Genomic DNA, 24518 nt, shown 5'->3' with positions numbered 1-24518 from the left:
GGAAAATATGAGCTAGTCTCACTTTGCTCCCATGACAAAGTGTCGATCTTTAAGATTGCTTACTTTCAAGTCTTAGAAACACAACTCTCAACTCCATTAAGTTTCCTTTGATATTGGGGGCAGAACAGGAACATTGATTTCCTTGTGCTGCCTCTGCTGGTGCTGAGCATATCCCAGATGCTCAAATGCCTTTTGAGTTAAATTGAATCAGGAAAGTTTGATGAGTTTCTAGAATTAATAACAACTCTCAATACTTAGAGAAATAGAAGATATTCCAATGATACGTCCACCTCGTGGTGGGGAGAGAGTGTGGGACAATGAAGGGCCTCTCCGTTTTTAATATAATATTCCCACTACCTCATCTTATTTGTGAGCCAATGTTGGATTGACAGATCTAAGACGATTTTTCTCTCTCACAAAATATCCAGGTTACAAAAACTAGATCTGGAAGAAATAGAGCCTGATTTTAATAAAAGTTGGTAAAAAAAAACAAATTCTAAGAAAACATCAGAACCTTCTAATGTACTTGAACTGTATGTCACATGGCTGGCACCTATTGGTGTTACTGATGCCAGTGTTAGTGGAAAGGATATTGATTCCATAGATTTTCTAAGAGTGCAAATGCAAAAGATGCTGTAGTGTTCTGTGGATGGTCAGCTTCTACCATGCTCTACCTGTCTTCTATTATATTATTTTCTTGGTCCCTCCACTAACTTGTGAACAATGTCAATAATTATATCTGTTCTAAATTCTCAGTTTTCATGAGGACAAATACAGGAAGATTCACAACTTCACTACATGACGAAACAAAATAAGCCAATAAGTAAGCTTCCAAACAAGGATTCTTATTTTCAATAAAACAACAATAAGCATATATCCATATAGGTAATACCCAAAACAAAAACAAAAACAAAAACTCCAAACCCGTTCCCGTTGAGTTGATTCTGACTCATAGCGACCTTCTAGGACAGAGTAGAACTGCCCCAAAGGGTTCAAGGAGCAGCTGGTGGATTTGAATTGCCTTTTGGCCAGCAGCCAGCCTCTTAACCACTGTGCCACCAAGGCTCCACAGAGATAATAGTTGATGTTAAATTATCTTTTCTAATATAGCCAAACAGACCATATACTATCTCATTCAGCCACTTCCTGGGTTTGAAGAGGAAATTACTGTCCACAAATATGCACATGCACTGGTTGAGGGATGCCCTTTTCAGGACCTATACTCAGTTCCTGCTCTTCTTAACCAGGGTTTGGGTTGCTGCTTTTTTTTTGTTGTTTGTTCGTTCTAAATTTCTTTGTAAACAGGATATAAGTTAGCATGGGAAAGAGACACTATATAAATCAAAGTATATTTCTGAAATTAATCAAATGCCTGTCAATGTAATCAAGAAGATGTTTTGGACCCATAGGCTCTTGTGGATAAATTCTAAACATCTTCTTAAACTGCTTCAAAAGAAGCCTAGTCACTGATGCCAGAAAACAATCACACACACACACACACACACACAATTTCCTCTACATATTACTGCCTTTTTGGTTTGAAAATTATTGAATCAACCTTATAATCTTATTGGTAATTTCATAATCTATGCATTTACCAAATGAAATCACAAAAGGAATAAGTGCATTTTTTCTCCTAATTTTCCCATGCAACAGGTAGGGCAGCCTAGTGTTAGACCAGGAAAAGCATCTTTCTGTGAGGTAAGTAGTGGACACACTGCCTCACGATAACCCTTGCTCTATCCTTGTCTAGTCTGGATTATGCTCTTACCCTGATTACTGGAATTACTAATAATTGCAATATGTATATATGTACTTACTACATATACTTGCTGACATGTCTGTTTCTCCACTAGACAATGGGTCAAGAAGAGCTGGGATTATGTTTTTTACCTTTGTGTCTAATCACATTTTTGCCCCCAGGAACCAGCTAATTTGTTCAATAAATTGGTGCTCTCCCACATGATAGTCTTGGTTAGCCAATTTATGTATATTATAAGGTTTGGGGGAACAGAGAAGAATGATGATAAATGAGAACAGGTACACCTGGAAGGAGGCAAGGTTGTAGAGAGAGCATGAGAAAGGAAGGAAGACCAGAATTTAAAGTTTCTAAAGGCAGTGGTGAAGTGTTGAGGAGTTGAAAGGCCACTGATGGCCAACCTCAGGAGATCAATTGGCTTCAAAGTAAATTTAAACTTTTTATTGAGGATAAGCGTATTTCTGTTCCCCAGCTTATGGTGAGTTGGCCTCTGTAGTTCCATCCAGACTTTCACTGAGCACCTATTCTGGGCCAGCCCTGTGCTAGATACTGAATGGTCCAGCCAGTAGCCTGACAACATGAAAGTTATCCAGTCTGTTTAAGAGACAATCTGACCCTGCTCTGATCTACATTTAAAGCCTGGTAATATTAAGTATTACATTTCACAGAATTTTTTTTTTCTTTTTGCCAGCCACTTAAACACCATATTGCAGATGGCACAATACTGAAAATTAAAGCACAAATGCTAGAGTTAGCTTTTTTCTTCCTCTAAAACAGGTGCTGTTAACAACGTGTTCTTTGGCAAAAAGGCAAAACTACAACTGGCCTTTCATCTTTCCCAGAAGGCCATTATTGAGGCCACTGCTGTAGGCTGCAGGCAGCCTTCATTGTCCCTGCTGCTGGCACTCTTTACCTCAGTCCACTCACCACACCCAACTGCCCTCAGTGTTTGATGGAAACACCTTTTCTTTTCACATGTCAGATTAGTTGTGTCTTCTGGTGATTGAATAGCTTCAGAAGTGTGATTTTTAATAGTTACAAATCTATTGGGACCTTTCTATTCTAATTAAAGTATCTAGAAGTTGAGAGGAAACCCTGGTGGCGTAGTGGCTAAGTGCTACGGCTGCTAACCAAAGGGTCGGCAGGCAGTTCAAATCCCCCAGGTGCTCCTTGGAAACTCTTTGGGGCAGTTCTACTCTGTCTTATAGGGTAGCTATGAGTTGGAATCGACTCGACGGCACTGGGTTTTTTGGAGAAGTTGAGAGACAATGGAAGGTGAGGAGAAAAAAAAGAATAAGAATGATCCCTATTTCAAATGAAAGCTGCTAAATGAAACAGCATTTCAAGGCACTATGTCCCACACTTGTCTGATCACAAATAAAAATTATTTGCGATTCCTATTAAAAATCCACATTCTTGGGTACCAATCTTAGAACTCCAGAGAAGAGGGTCTGATCACCTGTATTTTTAACATACTCTGGTGACTCTTGTGGTCAGGCAAACTAGGGACTCACTACTTTAAAAGTATTCGACCACACAAACTTAAGTCATTACGATTTGGATAAATGGGGGTTAAATCTAAAAAAGACATTGCTCCTTGGAGTAAAAATTTCAATAGAATAGAACTTAAAAAATAAAATCCCTGATGGTTATGCAAGTTATACATGTTCTAATGCACAAGAGCCAGAATCGACTCAACAGCAACATTTTTTTTTTAAACCTGGTAGCTGATTAGATATGTGTAATTCCACATATAAAGCAGTAGCCAAGTTGTATTGTTTTGCCCCCCCCAAAATGCATAGATGTATTTTCTGTCTATTGCTGCTCCCAATTCTAGTACTCCATGCTACTCCATTTCAGCTAATGGATCTCTCTGCCTCTGGCTACTCCCATGCTAATCCATCCCCAACCCCCACTACCACCATGTTAAGAGCCTATTTCATTAAAGTCTTTCCTTGCTTAAAACAAAACCACCACCCCCTCTTTCCCCACTGCCCTCCTTCAACGGTTCCCTACTCTCTATAAAATTAAATATAACCCCTCTGCATGGTATTCAAAATCTCTACAGTATGGCCCCAGACTACTTTTCCAGCTTGATCTCCAACTGCTCCCCTATACATAACATATGCGCTGCCAAAGCTACTTCCCAAAAAATCCCAGGTTTTCCTGCCTTACTTCATTTTTCTAATATGTGTCTGCATCTCCACCTATCTGTGCTGTGCCCATTCTTCCAAGCCTATCTCACATGCCTATCTTTACACTCTTTCTACTCCCTCCAACTTCACCAAACTCAATATGTCCCATTTCTCCTTCTACACTGAGGAAGTTAACTTGGCTTGAAAAATACAGAAAGCGCCAACCCCAAAGGTATATCTTTCCTGGTCAAAAACAAAACAAATAAATCCGATTCACAGCAACCCTATAGTACACAGTGGAACCGCCCCATTGGGCTTCCAAGAAGTGGCTGGTGGATTTGAACTGCCAAACTTTTGTTTAGCAGCTGGGCTCTTTACATTTAAAAAAAAAAAAAAATAGACATTCTACTTAAGCTGATATTCTGGAAAACTAGAATTTCACTGGCAATCTTCCATCCATTTCTGCACATGAATTTCTCAAGGTAAATGTCACCAAATAGGTAGAAGCTAGTAATACAAAGGTAGAGATGCGTCAGATTGGTGACAGAATGTTATATGACAAAATGTCTGTGCTGATTAGGAGGAGGAGTAGAGAGGACAACTGCAGGTATAAGAGTTATAGAAATTAGTGGCTTAGCACTGATTATTGGTCACCCTTGCCATAGCAATTAAAAGCATCAACTCCTAATTTAAGTTATTAAAATGTTTATGCTAACATGTTAAATTTCTCATGATAACACAATCAAATTTTATGTTCTGGAGTGAATGGTTCAGGACAAAGGTAATTCTTGGGAGATTTCAGATATGGGCTGAAAGGAAGGTAGCCAAAAGCTGGAAATATTAAGCTGTGGGATGGACAGGAAATGGGGTGGGCAGAACCGGGAGAGGCCTTGAGCCTTTAGAGGATGGGACCGGCTGGGAGGTGCAGGGTTTAGGCTCCCAGCCTCACTCCCTTTGTTGAATCACTTGGTGGTATCATTTGCGTTAAGCAATTGAGAAAGTTTCTGGCAAAAAGTGCAAATCCATTTTGGTTTCCCAGAACTGGCATCCCCATTACACTGGAAAAAAAAAAAATTCCATTTTACCTTTTCATAGAGTTTTTTGAGATCATAAAGCCAAGAACACAGCTTCAAGGTCATCTTGTTGTCTGTTTCCTTTTTTAAAAACGAGATTCTTTGGAATACTAAGAGCAATGACAGCTGCTAGACCCCAAGGGGTTACTATTATCATTGTTAATAAAAACTTCCAAGTGAAATAGAAACTTAAAAACCTTAAAAGGTCATCTTATTTTATCCACAGGATAATTGCTAGGTAGAAAAGAAATCAGAGAAAACAATATTTTTTAAAAATAAACTAACTAAACCTGGATTTAATGCAATTTGTTATTCTAAAACTTCAGAAAATTCTGAGTTGTTCAGTCATAAATGATGGTGTAGTTGGAGAGTAGTTGCTCAGCTATATTAAAAACTTTTGAAAAACATATAGATTTTATTCAAAGCTAAGAAAACATGGGAAGACAGAAAGAAGGTAACATATGGGCATTCAGGTATTTACATATAAGACTTCCATATCCCAAAATAGCAGCTTGATATTAATTCAGTCATCTATTCTTATTTCTGTCAAAAAAATTAACAAAAAATAGCCAGAACACTATGAACAATGGTCATCCAGAGCCATCAGAAGCTTTCCATTCATTCAGCAAATATTTGAGTGCACCTATGTGCTGGAGCCAGTTGCTGGAGCCAGTTGCAGTCCAGTTGATTCTGACTCATGGCAGCCCCAAGTGTGTCGTAGTAGAATTGCCAGAACTCTTCTCCAAGGTGCCTCTGGGTAAACTTTAAACTCCAACCTTTTGGTTAGTTCTGATCGATTAACAGGCTCAGCTAAACTCACCTCAGAAGAAAGGCCTGTTGATCTACTGCCAAAAAAAATCAGCTAATGAAAACCCTATGGAGCACAGTTCTATTTTGACACACATAGGAGCGCCATGAGTCCCAGTCAACTCAAAGGCAACAGCTATATGCTGGCACTGGAGCTATAAAGAGGAGTAAGAAAGATTCTCTTCTTCTGAGGGGCTCATTGTCTAAAGGTGAATATAGGTAAGTAACCAGATTCTTAGAATGACCTGTGTTAAGAGCAATGATAAGATAATCGAAGGGTACTCTAGTTGCACAGGGGACGAGCACCTAAGCCAGAGGGCTTCCGGGGAGAGCTTTGAAATCTGTTTATGAATTAAACCAGGGTGAAGGACAGTTGAAGTAAGTTCCAAGAACAGAAGCATCATAAGCAAAGGTAGAGCATATGAGAGAGAGGAGTGATTACTTCATTGTGGCTGCAGTACAGATATAAGGGGCAAGGGAGAGAGAAAGCTGACAGGTGGTCCTGAATATAAAGTTTTGAATTAATAAATGGTGGATATGACTTTTTCCCTGTTTTCTTGTTGCTGTTGTTAACAACCTTAATTCCCTAACTGAATTCAAAGTGTATTCTGTTGAGAGAAAATATAATTTCATTCCCAGTTCTGTGTGGCTGCATATGTAATAATTGTTATTCTCAGACAGAGGTAAATAACAGACATCATTTAAAAAATTACAAAAACGTTAATTACAGTTTACTCATAAATCATGTAGCAATTACTTGCCTTTCCTGGTTGACATACAGTTAGGGGAGTGTGGGAAATGCAGAATACTTGAAGATAAATCAATTCTTCCTCTTGGAGGTGAGTTTATTCCTCTTTGAAACCTAGATAGTGCCTGGAAATAGTTCAGGAGGGAGGAAGTCATCTGGAGTACCTGGAAAAGCCTCTCAGTATGTGTAAACTTAACCTTCATTTTCTACCTCTTTTCTCTGGTGAACTCTAGAGGCTCCTTTGCAGCCTCAAATTGCACTATGATATCTGTCAGGTATTAGAGGGATCAGCAGTGGAGGGAATCGCTGGAATCTCAGCGGCATGTTCTGAAATCAAAGGGAGGGTCTGCCCCTTTCTGGGGCATACCGAATATGTAAGGACCAAATGGTCAGAAGACAACACTGTAGTGAGGGCAGCTAACCAATAAATCAATTCTGTCCTGAAAACGCTCCAAGGCTTTATACATCGACTTTCCTGCATCAGCTTTGGGCATCAGAGTATACTTTCATTTTCTCCAACTATCCTGACAAACTCTGAACTCTGAAAAAGCACTTTTGCATCAACTAAGTAAAAGATGACTTATTAGCAGCTTTAAGTAAACTCCAGGTCCTTTAGATGACTTTCATTTTTCTTTGTCCTGGATATTTTTAAATGACAGATAAGAATATCTGTTTTCAGAGCTATAGGAGACAAAAATGATTGCCATGAAGGGAATGAATTCTTGATTTAGTTAAGCTTCCTTTTAGACAGTTTATTTTAAATGGAAATACAGCATTATAATCGACAAATTCACTGTGAAATAGTCAATTTTCTGTGCTGTAACACTTTTTATGCAGTCAGAGTTAAAAAACAAACAGACAAACAAACAAACACAAGGTAAATGTGATAAAATAGGGAAGAAGAGGGAAAAAGCAGAAAACAGAGCCGTACTTCTGAGACCAGGACCATATCCTTAGAACAAAGTGGTTCCTGTTACAGTTGGCAGGAAGAGAAAACTACTAGACACTATTTCTCCTGTATAATAGGATGTAAAGAAAGTATATGTCAGCTGAATAGGTCAAGAGACTGACACCTTTCCATTCTCTGTTAGTTGTCTTTACTAATAGTTGTTTATCAAACATGCCCTAACACTGCAATAAGTGATTTATATAACTCAGTTCATCACCACGACTATAAAGTGGACACTATTATTGCCCTCCATTTTACAGATGAAGGAACTGAGGCTCAGAGAGATCAAGTAACTTTCTCAAGATCACACAGCTAGTAAGTTGTGCAGCCATAAGTCAAACCCTGTCTTTCTGATTCCAAAACCATGTTCTTAACTGTTGTACTATGTTGTCTATCTCATGGCAATACTAAGTAATTAAGAAGAAACCACTGTTACTTCTAGTATTCCAAATACCTCATATAATTCTAAACTATTCGGTCTTTTCTTTAGGAATTTTTTGTCCCTTTCCCTCCCAATTTTCCACAGCAATATATTCCCAAATTGAGAATGCAGGGAATAGCAGGGACAGGGTACCTAAAGCTAGCACCTTTTCAAAGCATCCTATTTCAAGGGTATCCCACTTTATTACCTCATTAATTCATGTCTACAAAGAATCAACAATATGTCCACCCCTTGGCTCCTCACTTGACCCAACTTACTCCATGGAGTCAATTATTTTTTTTGGCTCCACGGGGCATGGATAGATCACTTCATCGATGTGGTTAAGGTTACAATTTGAGAACGCAGTAGAGATATGGATGAAGGCTTCGAGCTTTGTCATCTGATTGGCCATAAGCAAGAGCTGCTGGGTGGCAATGACGTTAAGTTGCACGGCGTGTCTAGAGAAGATTAAGCAGAAGGAAATGCAGTGAGGTAATTCAGCATCCTGCCTTGTTATAATTGCACCTACTCCAATAACTAGCATATCTGTCAAAAGTATGGGTCATGGCTACAGTTACGTGGGACTTGCAATGTGTTATGTGTTGATGGTAAATTCTGTGTATATAAATTCGTTCATTGAAGCACTGTACATATTGTTCTTAGAGGTCACTTTGTTCTAAATCATCTGGAAAAAAATCACAATCCTCTGAATTTATAAAGGGGCTTTTATAAGCAGTCATTAAAAGAATGACAATACATAAATTAAGTATCTAACTCAAGAAGCTGGAAATGCAAATAAATTGGAGGGGAGTAACAACAATATGAATTGTTACTGCAAAGGTACAGGTCGGACATAAAAACTGAGGTCAAAATCTGAAATTTTAGTGAAGAGAATATAAGCACAATATGTGGTAACAATGAAACAGTTCATTCCAGGAATACATGGCTTATCCAATATCAGAAACTCTATGAAATCTAATTTTTTAACTCAAATGGAGAAAAACTATGTGATCATCTATATATATTTGGAAAAGTTATTTAACAGCATTGAATATTTATTCCCAATTTAAAGAATAAAGAAACATTTATTCCCAATTTAAAAATATTTCAAGCCTTGTAAAACACAAATGGTTAATATCCTAAATATTCCAAGATGTCTTAAAATTAACAAGAAAAAGAATGTTTCAATAGAACAATAGGCAAAGAACATGAAGAAGCATTTTAACAAAGCAAAATGCCAATAAATATTTAAACATCGTCAACCTTTCTAATCATCAAAGAAAAAAATTAAAACATGTGATACCATGTTAAAAAGAAACTGTTCATAACCTGGGCACATCTGGTACATAGCTGACAAATTCTACTTTTGGCAATTTACTTAAAGGAAAGTACACAAGGGTATAAAGCACGTATGCACAAGGATGTCCATTGCAGAGCTGTTTGTAATAGTGAAAAATTAGAGCAATCCAAATCTCCATCCAAATAGATTTGGTTCAATACGTTATAACATACATGTACAATGGAATGCCATGTGGTCATTATAAATTATGATAGAATACTTACTAACAATGAAAGATATCCAGAAAAAATTGTGCCAGTTGCCAAATATCATTGCCAATATGATGCCATTTGAATTGAACAGGTATCTTTGTTATTAAGGATGCATAAAGAAAAGTTGGGATGAATGTTCTCTATAATATTTAATGGCCATTTCTGGATGGTGAGATTTTAGAGAAGTTTTACTTTTTTTTTTCCCCTGAGAATATCACTATTTTACAGAAACCACACACACACACAAAAACCACACACACACACACATATACATACAGGCCATGATAAGAAAATGGGAATGTACCTCAAATGGTCATCGAAGCGCACAGTCGCTGCACAGTGGAAGACAATGTTTGTACAGGACAGAAGCTCCTGCATGTCCTCCAAGCTAATGGATAAGTCATTCTGACTGAGATCTGCATAAATAACCCTGATCTTCTCATGGACATTGGGGCAAACTTCTTTGACTTTTTCAAACAGCTGAAACATAAATGTAGATCAATGTATGAAGATCATCATCGCATTGTTCTTTTTTTGCACTGGCTTATTTCATTGTATTCTCAAAAACTAGTTTTAGTTGTATTCATAATACCCAAAGAAAGCATCTACTCAATAGCCATCTGCTTTATTTTCTGCAGTTCAAAGCTAATTTAGCGTAATTCCAGCTCCTCTTAACCTGATAAACATTTGAAAAAGTCAGTTCGAATAACCAGGAAGGCATGCATTTTGAACCTTCCCTGAGGAGCAGTAGTCAGTCATCCACAACCTCCTGTTGTCCCCTTACCCCCTTTAAGGCAGCTTTGTGTTTATACAGGGTGATTGTTTCAATTCTTAGCTGGGAAACAACTGTTTTCCGGGCAAGATTATCAGACTTTACACAGCCTTTGCAAATTAACAGCAAAATTATCAGCCTTTACAAACTGGTTTTATGAGCCCTAGTTCTAAACAATTTGGTAACTGGCCCAGATTAACAAGTAGCACAGTTACAATTGGAAAATAATGAATTAAGCAAACTCGTAATAGGTAAAACAAAAAAAAATTTCTGTAATCTCATTCTAATATAAACGGCAGTTTTTGGCTAGTAAGAGAATTCCATGAGCTCCTGTACTTTTTATGGGATTTTAATTTTTTTTTTAATATTCTAATTTATTTATAAAGAAAAAAGGGAAGAGCACTGGAAGTTTTAGCTGTTATTACAATTATTCAGACAGAACATATACTTTACTTCACTCTCCACACAGAAATTCTTAAACTGGCATTTTCCATTTTCACAGAAAATAAAATTTTAATAAAATTATCTCAGTTTCAACCTATTGTAATAAAATGGAATTTTACTCTATAATTGGTATGGTATGTTCCAAAACTCGTGGCCGTTGAGTTGATTCTGACTCATAGCTACCCTATCCCACCAGCCCCAGTCCTCAGTAGGAAAGAGTATAACTGCCCCAAAGAGTTTCCAAGGAATGACTGGTGGATTTGAACTGCCAACCTCTTAATTAGCAGCCAAGCTCTTAACCACTGTGCTACCAGGGCACATTAGCAGTGAGGAAAAGACAAGTGAGGTTGAATGTTTAGAAAGCTAAGAACAGAGAAAATTAGTCTATGGTTTTACCTTATAATATAGTAGTAGAGACAGACTCCCAGGACCCCCTAAACAAGGACACTTTCATCTAGTCTTGATCCTTAGTAGCAGGCTTCCTCTCCCCATGAAAGACCTACCCCAGGCTTTTTTTTTTTTACTCAGTAATAAGTTGTTCTCAGGAAGTCAGAGAAATCATATCTTATCTGTATTGGGCAAGGTCATGTTCAGGGGCCTCTGGGAGTTCGGTGAAGATGGATGAGGAAGGGACTTAAATCTCTGTATTGGCCTGGCAAGTTAACATCCTTCTGTCACTGAGCTACCATTTTCCTGCACTGTAGGCAGCCTTTTCAGGGGGTATTACTGTAGTTTTGAAAATACTTCAGAAGTTAGGCCAGTTCTCAATGCTTTTTGACATCTCGAATTAATAAGGTTGATAATGTGTCCTAAGGAAATTCTTCAAAACAGCTCTTATGATCAGTCATGAGTGTGCTAAATGTTTGCTTTCACAGTTAAATGTTTCCTGTCTTGATAGTTAATTTCGATTGTGCAACAAATGTGTGTTGGATTTTGGAAAAGTTTATCTAAAATTTGGGCAGTTTACTCTTTTTTTAATAATTTAATTTGTAGTAGGCTGTTTTTGAGCCTGCATGAGAAATATTTAGGGTTTAGTGGAGTGTTTGACTTTGGCCTGTAATTACTCCTGGCTACGGGAGAGCAAGAGGGGGTGATGGCTTCAGTCTTTACCCTCCTGCAATAGGGTTCCTCATAACATAGATTTTTATTTCGTCTTTGATTTTTCTAAATGCTTTTAAAAGGTAGAGGATACTCTTATACTTTATTATATTTTCAGACAACTTGTACAATAGTGGAGAGCACCAAAATGCTACATTTTCAGTATTACTATTTTAGGAGATAATGTCCCAATCTATGTTCTATTTAAAGACTTGTATATAGGGTATATCAAATGAACATAAATAAAAAAAAAAATAGTGCAATTAAATAAAGTTTGAGGTTTCTGATTTGGATAGCAGTTAATCATACTCAATTTCAATAAATCGATCAATTAATTTAATTAAAACTACAATGTGAAATGTGATCCCATTTACTCTATTAATTGTGCCTTAATAATATGACTATATTGCGAAGAGTGGGAATTCCAGAACACTTAATTGTGCTCATGAGGAACCTTTACATAGATCAAGAGGCAGTTGTTCGGAAAGAACAAGGGGATACTGATTGGTTTAAAGTCAGGAAAGGTGTGAGTCAGGGTTGTATTCTCTCACCACACCTATTCAATCTGTATGCTGAGCAAATAATCCGAGAAGCTGGACTATATGAAGAAGGACGGGGCATCAGGATTGGAGAAAGACTCATTAACAACCTGTGTTATGCAGATGACCCAACCTTGCTCACTGAAAGTGAAGAGGACTTGAAGCACTTACTAATGAAGATCAAAGACCACAGCCTTCAGTATGGATTGCATCTCAACATAAAGAAAACTAAAATCCTCACAACTGGACCAATGAGCAACATCATGATAAACGGAGAAAAGATTGAGGTTGTCAAGGATTTCATTTTGCTTGGATCCACAATCAACAGCCATGGAAGCAGCAGTCAAGAAATCAAAAGACGCATTGCATTGGGTAAATCGGCTGCAGAAGACCTCTTTAAAGTGTTGAAAAGCAAAGATGTCACCTTGAAGACTAAGGTGCACCTGACCCAAGCCATGGTATTTTCAATAGCATCATATGCATGTGAAAGCTGGACAATGAATAAGGAAGAGTGAAGAAGAATAGATGCCTTTGAATTGTGGTGTTGGCAAAGAATATTGAATATACCGTGGACTGACAAAAGAATGAACAAATCTGTCTTAGAAGAAGTACAACCAGAATGCTCCTTAGAAGCAAGGATGGTGAGACTGCGTCTTACATGCTTTGGACATGTTGTCAGGAGGGATCAGCCCCTGGAGAAGGACATCATGCTTGGCACAGTACAGAGTCAGCGGAAAAGAGGAAGACATTCAATGAGGTGAATTGACACAGTGGCTGCAACAATGAGCTCAAGCATACCGATTGTAAGGATGGCTCAGGACCAGGCAGTGTTTCCTTGTGTTGTGCATAGGGTCGCTATGAGTTGGAACTGACTTGACGGCACCTAACAACAACAACAATAATACGACTTGCCTTGTGAGAAATTTCACCATACCACTATAACTTCAAACAAAATAATAATTTCCAGTAATCTTTAAGTGTTGCCATAACCTAAATAGAGTGCTTGATATAACTGCTAGCCAACTGCTATCCAAAAGGCAGTGGTTTTGACCAGGGCTTTTCAAAGTGTTGGGAGTCCCTGGGGGGTGCAAACAGTTAACATGCTCGTCTGCTAACTGGAAAGTTGGTGGTTTGAAGTCCAGCCAGAGGGACCTCGGAAGAAAAGCCTGGTGATCTACTTAAAAAAAATCAGCTATGTAAAGGCCTATGGAGTGCATTTCTACTCTGACACATGTGGGCTTGCCATGAGTCAAAATTGATTCAATGGCACCTGGTTTTGGGTTTTCAAAGTGTTAGCCACCAAGGAACTTGCACTGGAATCACTAGTTAAAAAAAAAAAAAAAGTATATGCATGTTAAAAATGTGGATTCCTGGCGCCATTCCAAACCCACCACATAAGAACTGACTGGGGCATGCTCAAGAGTTTGCATTTATGGTAAGTCCCCTAGTTCATCTTATCACACACACACAAAGAGGAGGACTTCTCTAGAAGGAGGGCTAACATGAACAACTGCATATAACTTGTTTCCTCTTATAACTGTCCAGGGCATTCTCACATCATTGGTTTGGGAACTGTGTGGGCATAAGAAAAACCTTGGAAGCCCTATGGGGCAGTTCTACTCTGTCCTATAGGGTTGCTTTGAGTTGGAATTTACTTGATGGCAACTATTTTGGTTTGGTTTGCTTAAAAATTATTTCATTCCTCTACCTTCAGAGATCCTGACTCAGGAGGTTTGATGTGTAACCCAGGAAGTTGCGTTTCTTAACCAGCTCCAGGGGCGTATTATGGGTAACTAGCACCCAGGAGCAACTGCTAAATTGCACCCGCCCCCCAATTCCAGTGCCCAGGGGCAATCTCTAAATTGCACCCTGCCCCCAATTTCAAGATGAATAGACATTGATAGCAGCAACTGTCAGCAGAAAAGCCTTCCCCTCTCTTGTTAGGCTGCCTCAGTCAGGTGCCGTCCATATCTGAGGCGCCTAGGAATGTCATTCGGTGTCTTCCTGGCACTACTTGGACTTGTACCTTGGGACAAGTGCCCCACCCTGCCCTTGATAGAGAGAGTCTAGGGACCATACCTGGAGAAGCACTGACTCTGAAGATTCATTCTTAAAATTAGAGCTTAAAATTTCCCCTCTGGTTTGTAAATTCCCTGAGTCTTCCTCATCTCTTAATGCTTGAAAGCATCGAATTCCTTTCAAAGGAAGTCATGATGAATTGAAATTAATTCCTGTAAGAATAGCAATAGATCATAAATAGGAGCTGATTCCTGACATTGTTTCTTTATCAGCTCTTTTATGTCAGGGAGATGTAAGACAGAAGATAGGAAGCTACTGCTAAAAGGGAGCACAAAGTATTTCCTTGCGTCCTCTATATTAACTGCCAGTAAGTGTTGGGAGAGCCCATAGCAGACCCTCTTCTTTTCTAATAATGATGAGACTGGAGGACAAGACAAAATAAGAAAATGGGTCTTGGTTAAACACTAGTTTTTCTGAAGGTGGTCTTTGCTAATACAAGCTATTAGTTAAAAGTAAAGAGAAAATAAATGGAATAAAAAAGACTAATGAAAAACATACACAGGAAGACCTGCGAAAGCCGGAACCTGTGTAAGGCAGAAACCTGTCAGAGAAGGAGAACGGGAACATTTTCCACTAAAACGAGCCATAGAAAGCAGTAATACTGCACCCTGTCAAAGGTAGAAAACTTGCAAGACCTGGAAAAACAAGGCAGTTCTGTCAAGTTCTGGCTTTCACAGGCTTCACTGTGTTTTCAAAAATTTAATTGAAGACTAACCAATAAAGAGCTTAATATAATTGTTTTAGATTTAAGAACCAGGGATTTGAGCAGGCTCATTCTGGGTTTTTTTTAGGTTTTTCTGGTTCAAGCCCCTGCTGAGAATTTGCATTTCTAACAAGTTCCAAGGCAATGCTAATGCTGTGGGTTAGGGGCCAATTCTGAGAACTGCAAGTAGAGCCAAACCAAACCAAACCCACTGCTGTGGAGCCAGTTCTGACTCATAGCGACCCCATGGGGTTTCTAAGGCTGTAAATCTCTATGGAAGCAAACTGCCACATCTTCCTCCCACGGAGCTGCTGGTGGTTTCGAACCACCGGTTTTTCAGTTAACAGTCACTGATTGCTTTAACCACTGCTTTACCAGGTCTCCTTACTAGTAGAGCAGTGGTTCTCAAAATTTATCATATTTAAGAGTCACCTGGGGATCTTGTAAAACTGTAGATTTTGATTCAGTATATCTGGGGCGGGAATGCACATTCTCAGCAGAGGCTCTAACCGGAATGAACTGGTTTGGAGCCCTGTTAAGAACTTATCATATTCCTTCTCATTGCATAAACTCATATATTCTTTATTTAGTGGCATAAGACTGTTAGGGTAAAGAGCTGAATAACTACCTTCCATTGTCAAATCTCAAGCAGAGAAAATGCTTTCCCATGACTATAGAAGTCATGCCCATGAAGTTTCTTGAAACAAAACAATTTCTCTTCACAGTTTTCTCATTCTGCTGAATTTTCTTAGGGTTTGCAATGTTTCTCTCTGGCCTCTGGGCTATAAGTAACTATTGCCATAAATGGAATAGTCTCTTGTGCTTAGAAACAAATTAAAGAGAGGCAAATACTTGCCTATGAAATGTCAAATTAAGGGAACATTCCCAAACTTTCTAAAGGAAATTTATACCTTTGTTATCAGTTCAAAGTGCTTATATTACTTCCCATTTGCTATATTTCAATGATCACAGAAATGTGTCCTGCTCTCATCAGGAACATGAGTTCAGAAAATGGGGAAGCATTTCCCTACTTGAGAGTCTTAGATCTTTATTCAGCTTAGAGAGGCCCTCTCTTCGAATATACCTATATTATATAGTCCCCATAACATCAAAATTTGTTTAATATTTTTATTTTGCAAAAAAAAAAAAAGATAAGTCCCTTAAACTAAAGGACAGTTTCTGTGGAATATTCAGTTGTCCTTACAATCAAAAACCATTGCTATCCAGTCAATTCCTGTTTAGCAGCCCTATAGGAAGTCAGCCATATATTACCCAATAAGCAAGGTATGCTCGAGGCTAGTTGTACCTCCCACCAATCTGCAGTGAACAATTTCACATGTTTCCCACCATGCCAAAGAGGTGGTGAAACCCATGTGAAATTGCTCACCACAGATTAGCAGATAAACACAATTAAGCCCGTGTGTACCTTGCTCAATGCAAGACAATGCATACTGTGTTTACCTGTTAATCCACCCTGTACCTGCCTGTGGATGGCCAAAATGGTGGATGAATAAGAATAAATACATCACCAACAGAGGAAAGAATCTCAAAGTGAAAGAGAGCCTGTAACATTTATCAGAGAATTTTTAGGGTGCTGAGTGAAAGCAAATCAATGGATTCTGCAAGTTAGCTCTCAAACACAACAGACCTCTTGAGAAAGGATATAATCTAAATTGACAACAATTAAACATAAATAAGTGCATGCAAATCAATGCAAAAAATTATTATACCCAATGTGCAGATTTACAAAATGTTAGGAGTTTGGCAGTTTACTAGCTACTCCCATAAGATATAAAGGTGTAACTAAGAAGTTTGTATTGCTTTAGTGAGAGCAATTTCTTCAATTATATCATTTTGGATATATCTTCACAACTGGACCAATAAGCAACATCATGATAAACAGAGAAAAGACTAAGTCATCAAGGATTTCATTTTAGTTGGATCCACAATCAGCAAGCATGGAAGCAGCAGTCAAGAAATCAGGAGGTGCTTTGCGTTGGGCAAATCTGCTTCGAAAGAACTCTTTAAAGGGTTGAAAAGCAAAGATGTCACCTTGAGGGCTAAGGTGCACCTGACCCAAGCCATATTGTTTTCAATTGCCTCTTATGCATGTCAAAGCTGGATGACCAATAAGGAAGACCCAAGAAGAATTGACTGCTTTGAATTGTGGCGTTGGAGAAGAATATTAAATATACCATGGTCTGCCAAAAGAACGAACAAATGTGTCTCACAAGAAGTACAACCAGAATGCTCCTTAGAAGCAAGGATGGCTTACTATGTCTTATATACTTTGGACATGTTGTCAGGAGGGATCAGTCCCTGGAGAAGGATATCATACTTGGTAGAGTACAGGGTGAGCGAAAAAGAGGAAGACCCTCAATGAGATGGATTGACACAGTGGCTGCAACAATGGGCTTAAGTATAACAATGACTGTGAGCATGGCAAAGGACCGGCCAGTGTTTTGTTCTGTAGTACACAGAGTCGCTATGAGTTGGAACCAACTCAACAGCACCTAACAACAACAACAACATATCATTTTGGATAGAACTCTGAAGCACCATTGTGTTGTGTAGTTATCAAACACTTGTATACAGCATGGGTGACAGGAAAATTGTTTTAAAAAAAAACAACAAACAAACAGATGTTCTGACCCTAGAGATTCTGATTCGACAGTTCTGAGTTGAAGCTCAGGTATCTGTACTTTGTACAAGCTCTATAGCGATTCTGATACATCCTGAAGTTGAACACCATTAGTGTATTAGAAAGAGGTTGGGCTATTTGACGAAGAACTGGCTGTGAATCTTGGCTCTTTTTTGTGTGACTGAGGCAAGTTACTTAACTTTCTGAACCTCTGTACCTTCATTTGCGTATTTATCTAAAAGGCCACTGACTGTCTATCTCATTCTATGATATCTGAGAATTAATGATTCAGCGTACTTTCTGATCTTCTTAGAAACAATTTTGCATTTAACAAATTGTAATTGAAAGTTCACTTTGCATAAGAATCTATGATAAAAGTGACCCAGTGTTGAGTTTATCATCTTGTTATGCTGTGTTCCCACACCAAAGGTCAGTTTCACAGAGTTCTTTGAGAATAAGTACCTGGTGGCAAACGATTAAGCACTTGGCTGCTAACTAAAAGGTTGGCAGTTTGAACTCACCCAGTGGCTCTTCAAGAGAAAGACCTGATTATCTGCTTCCATAAAGATTACAGCCTAGAAAACCCTATGGACCAGTCCTACTCTGTAAGAGTACTGACTCCACGCACCCAGCAACAACAAAACATCCTGGGCAAGAAAGGAGCTGGAGTAGCTGGAAAGACAGAGACCAACCTTAAGATTTGTCCTACTTTCAAACAGAACTGGTGGCATCTCTGCATTATCCATGCTAAAGGTAGAACTGATGATGATACTCCAGAAGGGATGATACTGTGACCCCTGGGAAACACATTAACTGGAACGCAGGGCAAGAGGAGCAATGTTTACCTGTTGTGGTAAAGTTGATTCCAATTCCTAGTGACCCTATAGGACAGGGTAGAACTACCCTACAGGGTTTCCAAGGTTGTAAGTATTTATGGAAGCAAACTGCCACATCTATCTCCCATGGACCAGCTCGTGGGTTTGTACTGCTGACCTTTTGGTTAGCAGCTGAGTGCTTAAACACTGCACTACCAGGGCTCCTGAGCAGTGTTTAGAGGGAGCAGTTTCCTAGGGGAGGTGATGCAATGCTGTGGGAGAAGCACGGGCTTTACAGACGAGAGATCTGCATTCAAATTTTACTCGTTACTTCCTTGGCACAGATTACATAACCTTGGATAGAAGATAATTTTCTGGGTTTAATTTCTCATCTGTAAGGTAGGAATAAGGCATACCACAGAGATTTATGAGGATTTAATAGGGTAATGAAAGTTAAATGCCTAACATAGCTCCTTGTCGCTTGGTAGGTTCTTAATCATATTGATTCCTTTTCCCCTCCCACTACAATACTCCATTTCCAAAAGCTGCTAAAGAGAAAGCTATTTTACCCATGTGAGTGTGTATGTGTGTGGCCATCCCAAGGTTTCTGATTAGATCTGTCATCCAGGTGCCTCTGAGAACTGAATTATTCTAGAGTCAGGTGGAATCCCATGGCTTGGAGACTCTTTGAACGAAAAGTGTATGGGCAACTTGATGCTTTCACGAAAAAATACTTGATGTGACTGAAAGAAATTTAAAAAGAAGGAAAGAAATTGGACATGTGAATGATTGAATCAACTAAAAAGAAAGTAAAAAAGAGGTAAAAAAAAAAAAAATTGCTTCTGTTTTCTGTATCCCAGGCCCAGTATATCCCCAGAAACCAATTTCTTCAATCTTTTTTTTTTTTTGTTAAAGGAAAGAAAATGGCCTATATGGGAGAGATTGTACATACCTCAGCTGAGTGCCGAACAGAAGACCAGTTAAAAACTTTTTAAAAGTGTGCCTTTGTTAATCATGAGACATTTCAATTCCTGCCAAGATTACATCTTTCATAGTTATTCCAAGTTTACAGAAGCCTGTTGCTTTTGGTAAACCCTATGGGGCAGTTCTACTCTGTCCTATAGGTTTGCTGTGAGTCGGCATCAGCTGGACAGCAGTGGGTAGCTGCTTTTTCTAGAATAACAAAATTCTTGTGAAAAAATAGAAAACAGTAATTAGACAAAGCTGCTTTTGGGAGTTTAAAATACAAATTTCTTTTTCCATTTGCCTTTGCTTTATATAGAAATTTAATAGGATCATTAACATCAATCTGAAGCTGGTAACAAGTAGCTTTGCATGGGATGGCCTGGACCAACAAAGAAAGTACTTTTTTTCCCCTTACAAAAGTCTTTGAAAATTAACAAGGAACTTCTATGTAAAATGAAATTAAATCTGTTGGGTGCCAAATCCCTCTTCATTCTCAATGATGTCAGATCATTGGCCTTTTCTTTGTAGGTGCTATTTAGTTCAAACGTAAATTTGCTTAAATGCATTGGCCTACTTCTTGTTGTTATGTTGCTAGGTGCCAACTAGTCAATTCCGACTCACAGCGACCCTATGTACCAAAGAACAAAACACTGCCTGGTCCTGTGCCATCCTCAAAATCATTGCTATGTTTGAGCCCATTGTTGCAGCCACTGTGTCAATCCATCTTGTTCAGGGGCTTCCTGTTTTTCACAGACCCTCTATTTTACCAAGCATAATATCCTTCTCCAGGGGCTGGTCCTTGCTGAAAACATGTCCAAGGTATGTGAGACATAAGTCTCACCAATCTTGCTTCTAATGAGCATTCTGGCTGTACTTCTTCCAAGACTGATTTGTTCCTTCTTCTGGCAGTCCATGGTATATTCAATATTCTTCATCAATACCATGACTCAAAGATGCCAACTCTTCTTCAGTCTTCCTTATTCATTGTCCAGCTTTCACATGCATATGAGGTGATTGAAAACACCATGTTTGGGTCAGGCACACCTTAGTCCTTAAAGTGACATCATTGCTTTTTAACACTTCAAAGAGATCTCTTGCAGCAGATTTGTCCAATGAAATGTGTCCTCTGATTTCTTGACTGCTGCTTCCATGGGCATTGATTGTGGATCTAAGCAACATGAAATCCTTGACAACTTCAATTTTTTCTCCATTTATCATAATGTTGCTCATTGGTCCAGTTGTGAAGATTTTTGTTTTCTTTATGTTGAGGTGTAATTCATACTGAAGACTTGGTCTGTGATTTTCATCAATAAGTGCTTCAAGTCCTCTTCATTTTGAACAAGCAACATTGTGTCATCTGTATATTGCAGGTTGTTAAGAAGTCTTCCTCCAATCTTGATGTCCTGTTCTTCTTCATATGGTCCAGCTTCTCTGATTATTTGCTCAGCATACCCATTGAGCAAGTATGGTGAAAGGATACAATCCTAATGCACACCTTTCCTGACTTTAAACCATTTAGTATCCCTTTGCCTGTAGTACAGGTTCTACATGTACACAATGAAGTGTTCTGGAATTTCTTTTGGTTGTTATCCATAATTTGTTATGACCCATACAGCTGAATGCCTTTGCATGGTCAGTAAAGCAGGTATACATTTCTGGTATTCTCAGCTTTTAGCCATGATCCATCTGACATCAGCAATGATATCCCTCCTTCTGTGTCCTGTTCTGCATCCAGCTAAAACTCTTGACAGTTCCCTGTACCATTGTAACTGCTTTTGAATGATTTTCAGCAAAATCTTACTTATGTGTGGTGTTAATGATATTGTTTGATACTTTCCACATTCTGTTGGATCTCCTTTTTCTCTGAAATGGGTACAAATATGGACCTCTTCCAGTTGGTTGGCCAGGTAGCTGTCTTCCAAATTTCTTGGCAGAGACAAGTGAGCGCTTCTAGCACTGCATCTATTTGTTGAAACACTTCGATTGGAATTCCGTCAATTCCAGCTTGGACCTTTTCCTTCATTATCACTGGTTCTTGATCATATGCTACCTTCTGAAATAGTTGAACATCGATCAATTCTTTTTGATACAGTAACTCTGTATATTCCTTTCATCTTCTTTTGATGCTTCCTGTGTAGTTTAATATTTTCCCCGTAGAATCCTTCAGTATTGCAACTTGAGGCATGAATTTTTTCTTCTGTTCTTTCAGCTTGAGAAATGCCAAGCATGTTCTTCCCTGGTTTTCTAACTCCGGGTCTTTGCACATTTCATTATAATATTTTACTTTGTCTTTTTGAGCTGCCCTTTGAAATCTTCTCTTTAGCTCTTTGAATTAATCATTTCTTCCTCTCGCTTTAGCTACTGTATGTTCAAAAACAATTTTTAGAGTCTCTTCTGACATCCATTTTAGTCCTTTCTTTCTTGTCTTTTTTATGACCTCTTGCTTTCTTCATGCCTGATGTCCTTGATGTCATTCCACAGTTCATCTGGTCTTCAGTCATTAGTGTTCAATGTGCCAAATCTGTTCTTGAGATGGTCTCTAAAGTCAGGTGGGGTACACTCAAGGTCATACTTTGGCTCTCATGGACTTGTTCTAATTTTCTTCAACTTCAGCTTGAACTTGCATATGGTCAGTTGATGGTCTGTTCCACAGTCAGCCCTGGCCTTGTTCTGACTGATGATGGTAAGCCTTTCCACTGCCAGTTTCCACAGATGTACTTGATTTGATTCCTGTGTATTCCATCTGGTGAGGTCCACGTGTATAGCTGCCGTTTATGTTGTTGAAAAAAGGAATTTACAGCGAAGAAGTCACTGGTTTTGCAAAATTCTGTCATAGGATCTCCTGCCTCTTTTCTATCAGCAAGGCCATATTTTCCAAGTACCAATCCTTCTTTGTTTCCAGCTTTTGCCTTCCAATCGCCAGTAATTATCAATGCTTCTTGATTGCATGTTTGATCAATTTCAGACTGCAGGTATTGGTAAAAGTCTTCAATTTCTTCATCTTCAGCCTCAGTGGTTTGTGCTTAAATTTGATTAATAGCTGTGCTGCTATAATAGAAACACCACAAGTGGATGGCTTTAACAAACAGGACTTTATTCTCTCAATCTTTCCCTGGACTAGGAGCTCCTCTGTGCAGGGACCGTGGGTCCCAAGAATGTACTTTGCTCCCGGCACTGCTTTCTTGGTGGTATGAGGTCCCCCTTTCTCTCTGCTCACTTCCCTCCTTTATATTCTGAAAGAAATTGGCTCAAAACCAAGCCAATCTTGTAGATAGAGTCCTGCCTCATTGACATACCTGCTGCCTATCCTCCTTCATTAACATCATAGAGGCAACATTTACAACACATAGGAAAATCACATCAGGTGCCAAAATGGTGGAAAATCACACAGTACCAGGAATCAGGGACTAGCTAAATTGATACTCCTATTTTTGGGGGATACAATTCAATCCATGATAGCTGTATTAACTGATCTTCCTTGTAGGTATATGGATATTATCCTATCACTGACAGCATGGTACTTCAGGATAGATCTTGAAATGTTCTTTTTCATGATGAACGTGATTCCATTCCTCTTCAATTTGTCATTCCAGTCAGAGTAGATCTTTATGATTATCTGATTCAAAATGGCCAATACCAGTCCATTTCAGCTTATTTATGCCTAGGATATCGATCTTTATGTATTCCATTACATTTTTGATGACTTCCAATTTTCCAAGATTCATACTTCATACATTCCATGTTCCAATTATTAATCAATGTTTGCATCTGTTTCTTCTCACTTTGAGTCATGCCACATCAGCAAATGAAGGTCCTAAAAGCTTGAGTCCATCCATGTCATAAGGTCAACTCTACTTTGAGGAGGCAGCTCTTCCCCATTTGTATTTTTTTTCTAATTTTTATTGTGCTTTAAGTGAAAGTTTACAAATCAAGTCAGTCTCTCACATAAAAACCCATATACACCTTGCTACACACTCCCAATTACTCTCCCCCTAAAGAGACAGCCCACTCTCTCCCTCCACTCTCTCTTTTCCTGTCCATTTCACCAGCTTCTAACCCACTCTACCCTCTCATCTCTCCTCCAGGCAAGAGATGCCAATATAGTCTCAAGTGTCCACCTGATCCAAGAAGCTCACTCCTCACCAGCATCCCTCTCCAACCCATTGTCCAGTCCAATCCATGTCTGAAGAGTTGGCTTTGGAAATGGTTCCTGTCCTGGGCCAACAGAAGATCTGGGGGCCATGACCACCAGGGTCCTTCTAGTCTCAGTCAGACCATTAAGTCTGGTCTTTTTATGAGAATTTGGGGTCTGCATCCCACTGCTCTCCTGCTCCCTCAGGGGCTCTCTGTTGTGTTCCCTGTCAGGACAGTCATCGGTTATAGCCGGGCACCATCTAGTTCTTCTGGTCTCAGGCTGATGTAGTCTCCGGTTCATGTGGCCCTTTCTGTCTCTTGGGCTCATAATCACCTTGTATCCTTGGTGTTCTTCATTTTCCTTTAATCCGGGTGGGTTGGGACCAATTGATGCATCTTAGATGGCTGCTTGCTAGCGTTTAAGACCCCAGATGCCACTCTTTAAAGTGGGATGCAGAATGTTTTTATTTTTTTTTGAAAACAGTTTTGTTGAAAAATACTTAATATACAATAAACTGCACATACATAAAATGTGCAATTTAATAAATTTTAACATATGCATTGATCTATGAGACGAAGATAATAAAGAAAATCATCACCCCCAGAAATTTTCTACTGTCCTTCCCTCTCAACGGTCACTCCAGTCTCAGACAGCCACTGATCTGCTTTCTGTCATTATAAATTAATACATTTCTTACTTTGGGATTCAATCATGTTTTTCGTACATCAATAGTTCAGTCTTTGCTATGTTAAAATAGTATTCCACTATATGAATCTAACACAATTTATTAATCTGTTTAACTGTTGATGTATATTTAGATTGTTTCCAGCTTTTGACTATGAAAGTGTTATAAACAATTGTTTATAAGACTTTGTGTGGACAT

The 24518-nt window shown here is 38.8% G+C and overlaps 1 protein-coding gene across 1 annotated transcript in view; it reads right to left on the bottom strand.

The window, feature by feature from the left end:
• FAR2 (fatty acyl-CoA reductase 2) overlaps nt 1-24518 on the bottom strand; it is an 86961-nt gene that overhangs the window by 45347 nt on the left and 17096 nt on the right. The window contains exons 2-3 of the mRNA XM_049884848.1: nt 9748-9923; nt 8171-8350 (exon numbers count right to left, since the gene is read on the bottom strand). Of these exons, the coding sequence (XP_049740805.1) occupies nt 8171-8350; nt 9748-9923 (356 nt within the window). The remainder of the gene's footprint in view (nt 1-8170; nt 8351-9747; nt 9924-24518) is intronic.

Source organism: Elephas maximus, chromosome 4, assembly GCF_024166365.1.
Source record: "Elephas maximus indicus isolate mEleMax1 chromosome 4, mEleMax1 primary haplotype, whole genome shotgun sequence".
Taxonomy (NCBI): Eukaryota; Metazoa; Chordata; class Mammalia; order Proboscidea; family Elephantidae; genus Elephas; species Elephas maximus.
This window is presented reverse-complemented; position numbering and strand designations above follow the sequence as displayed.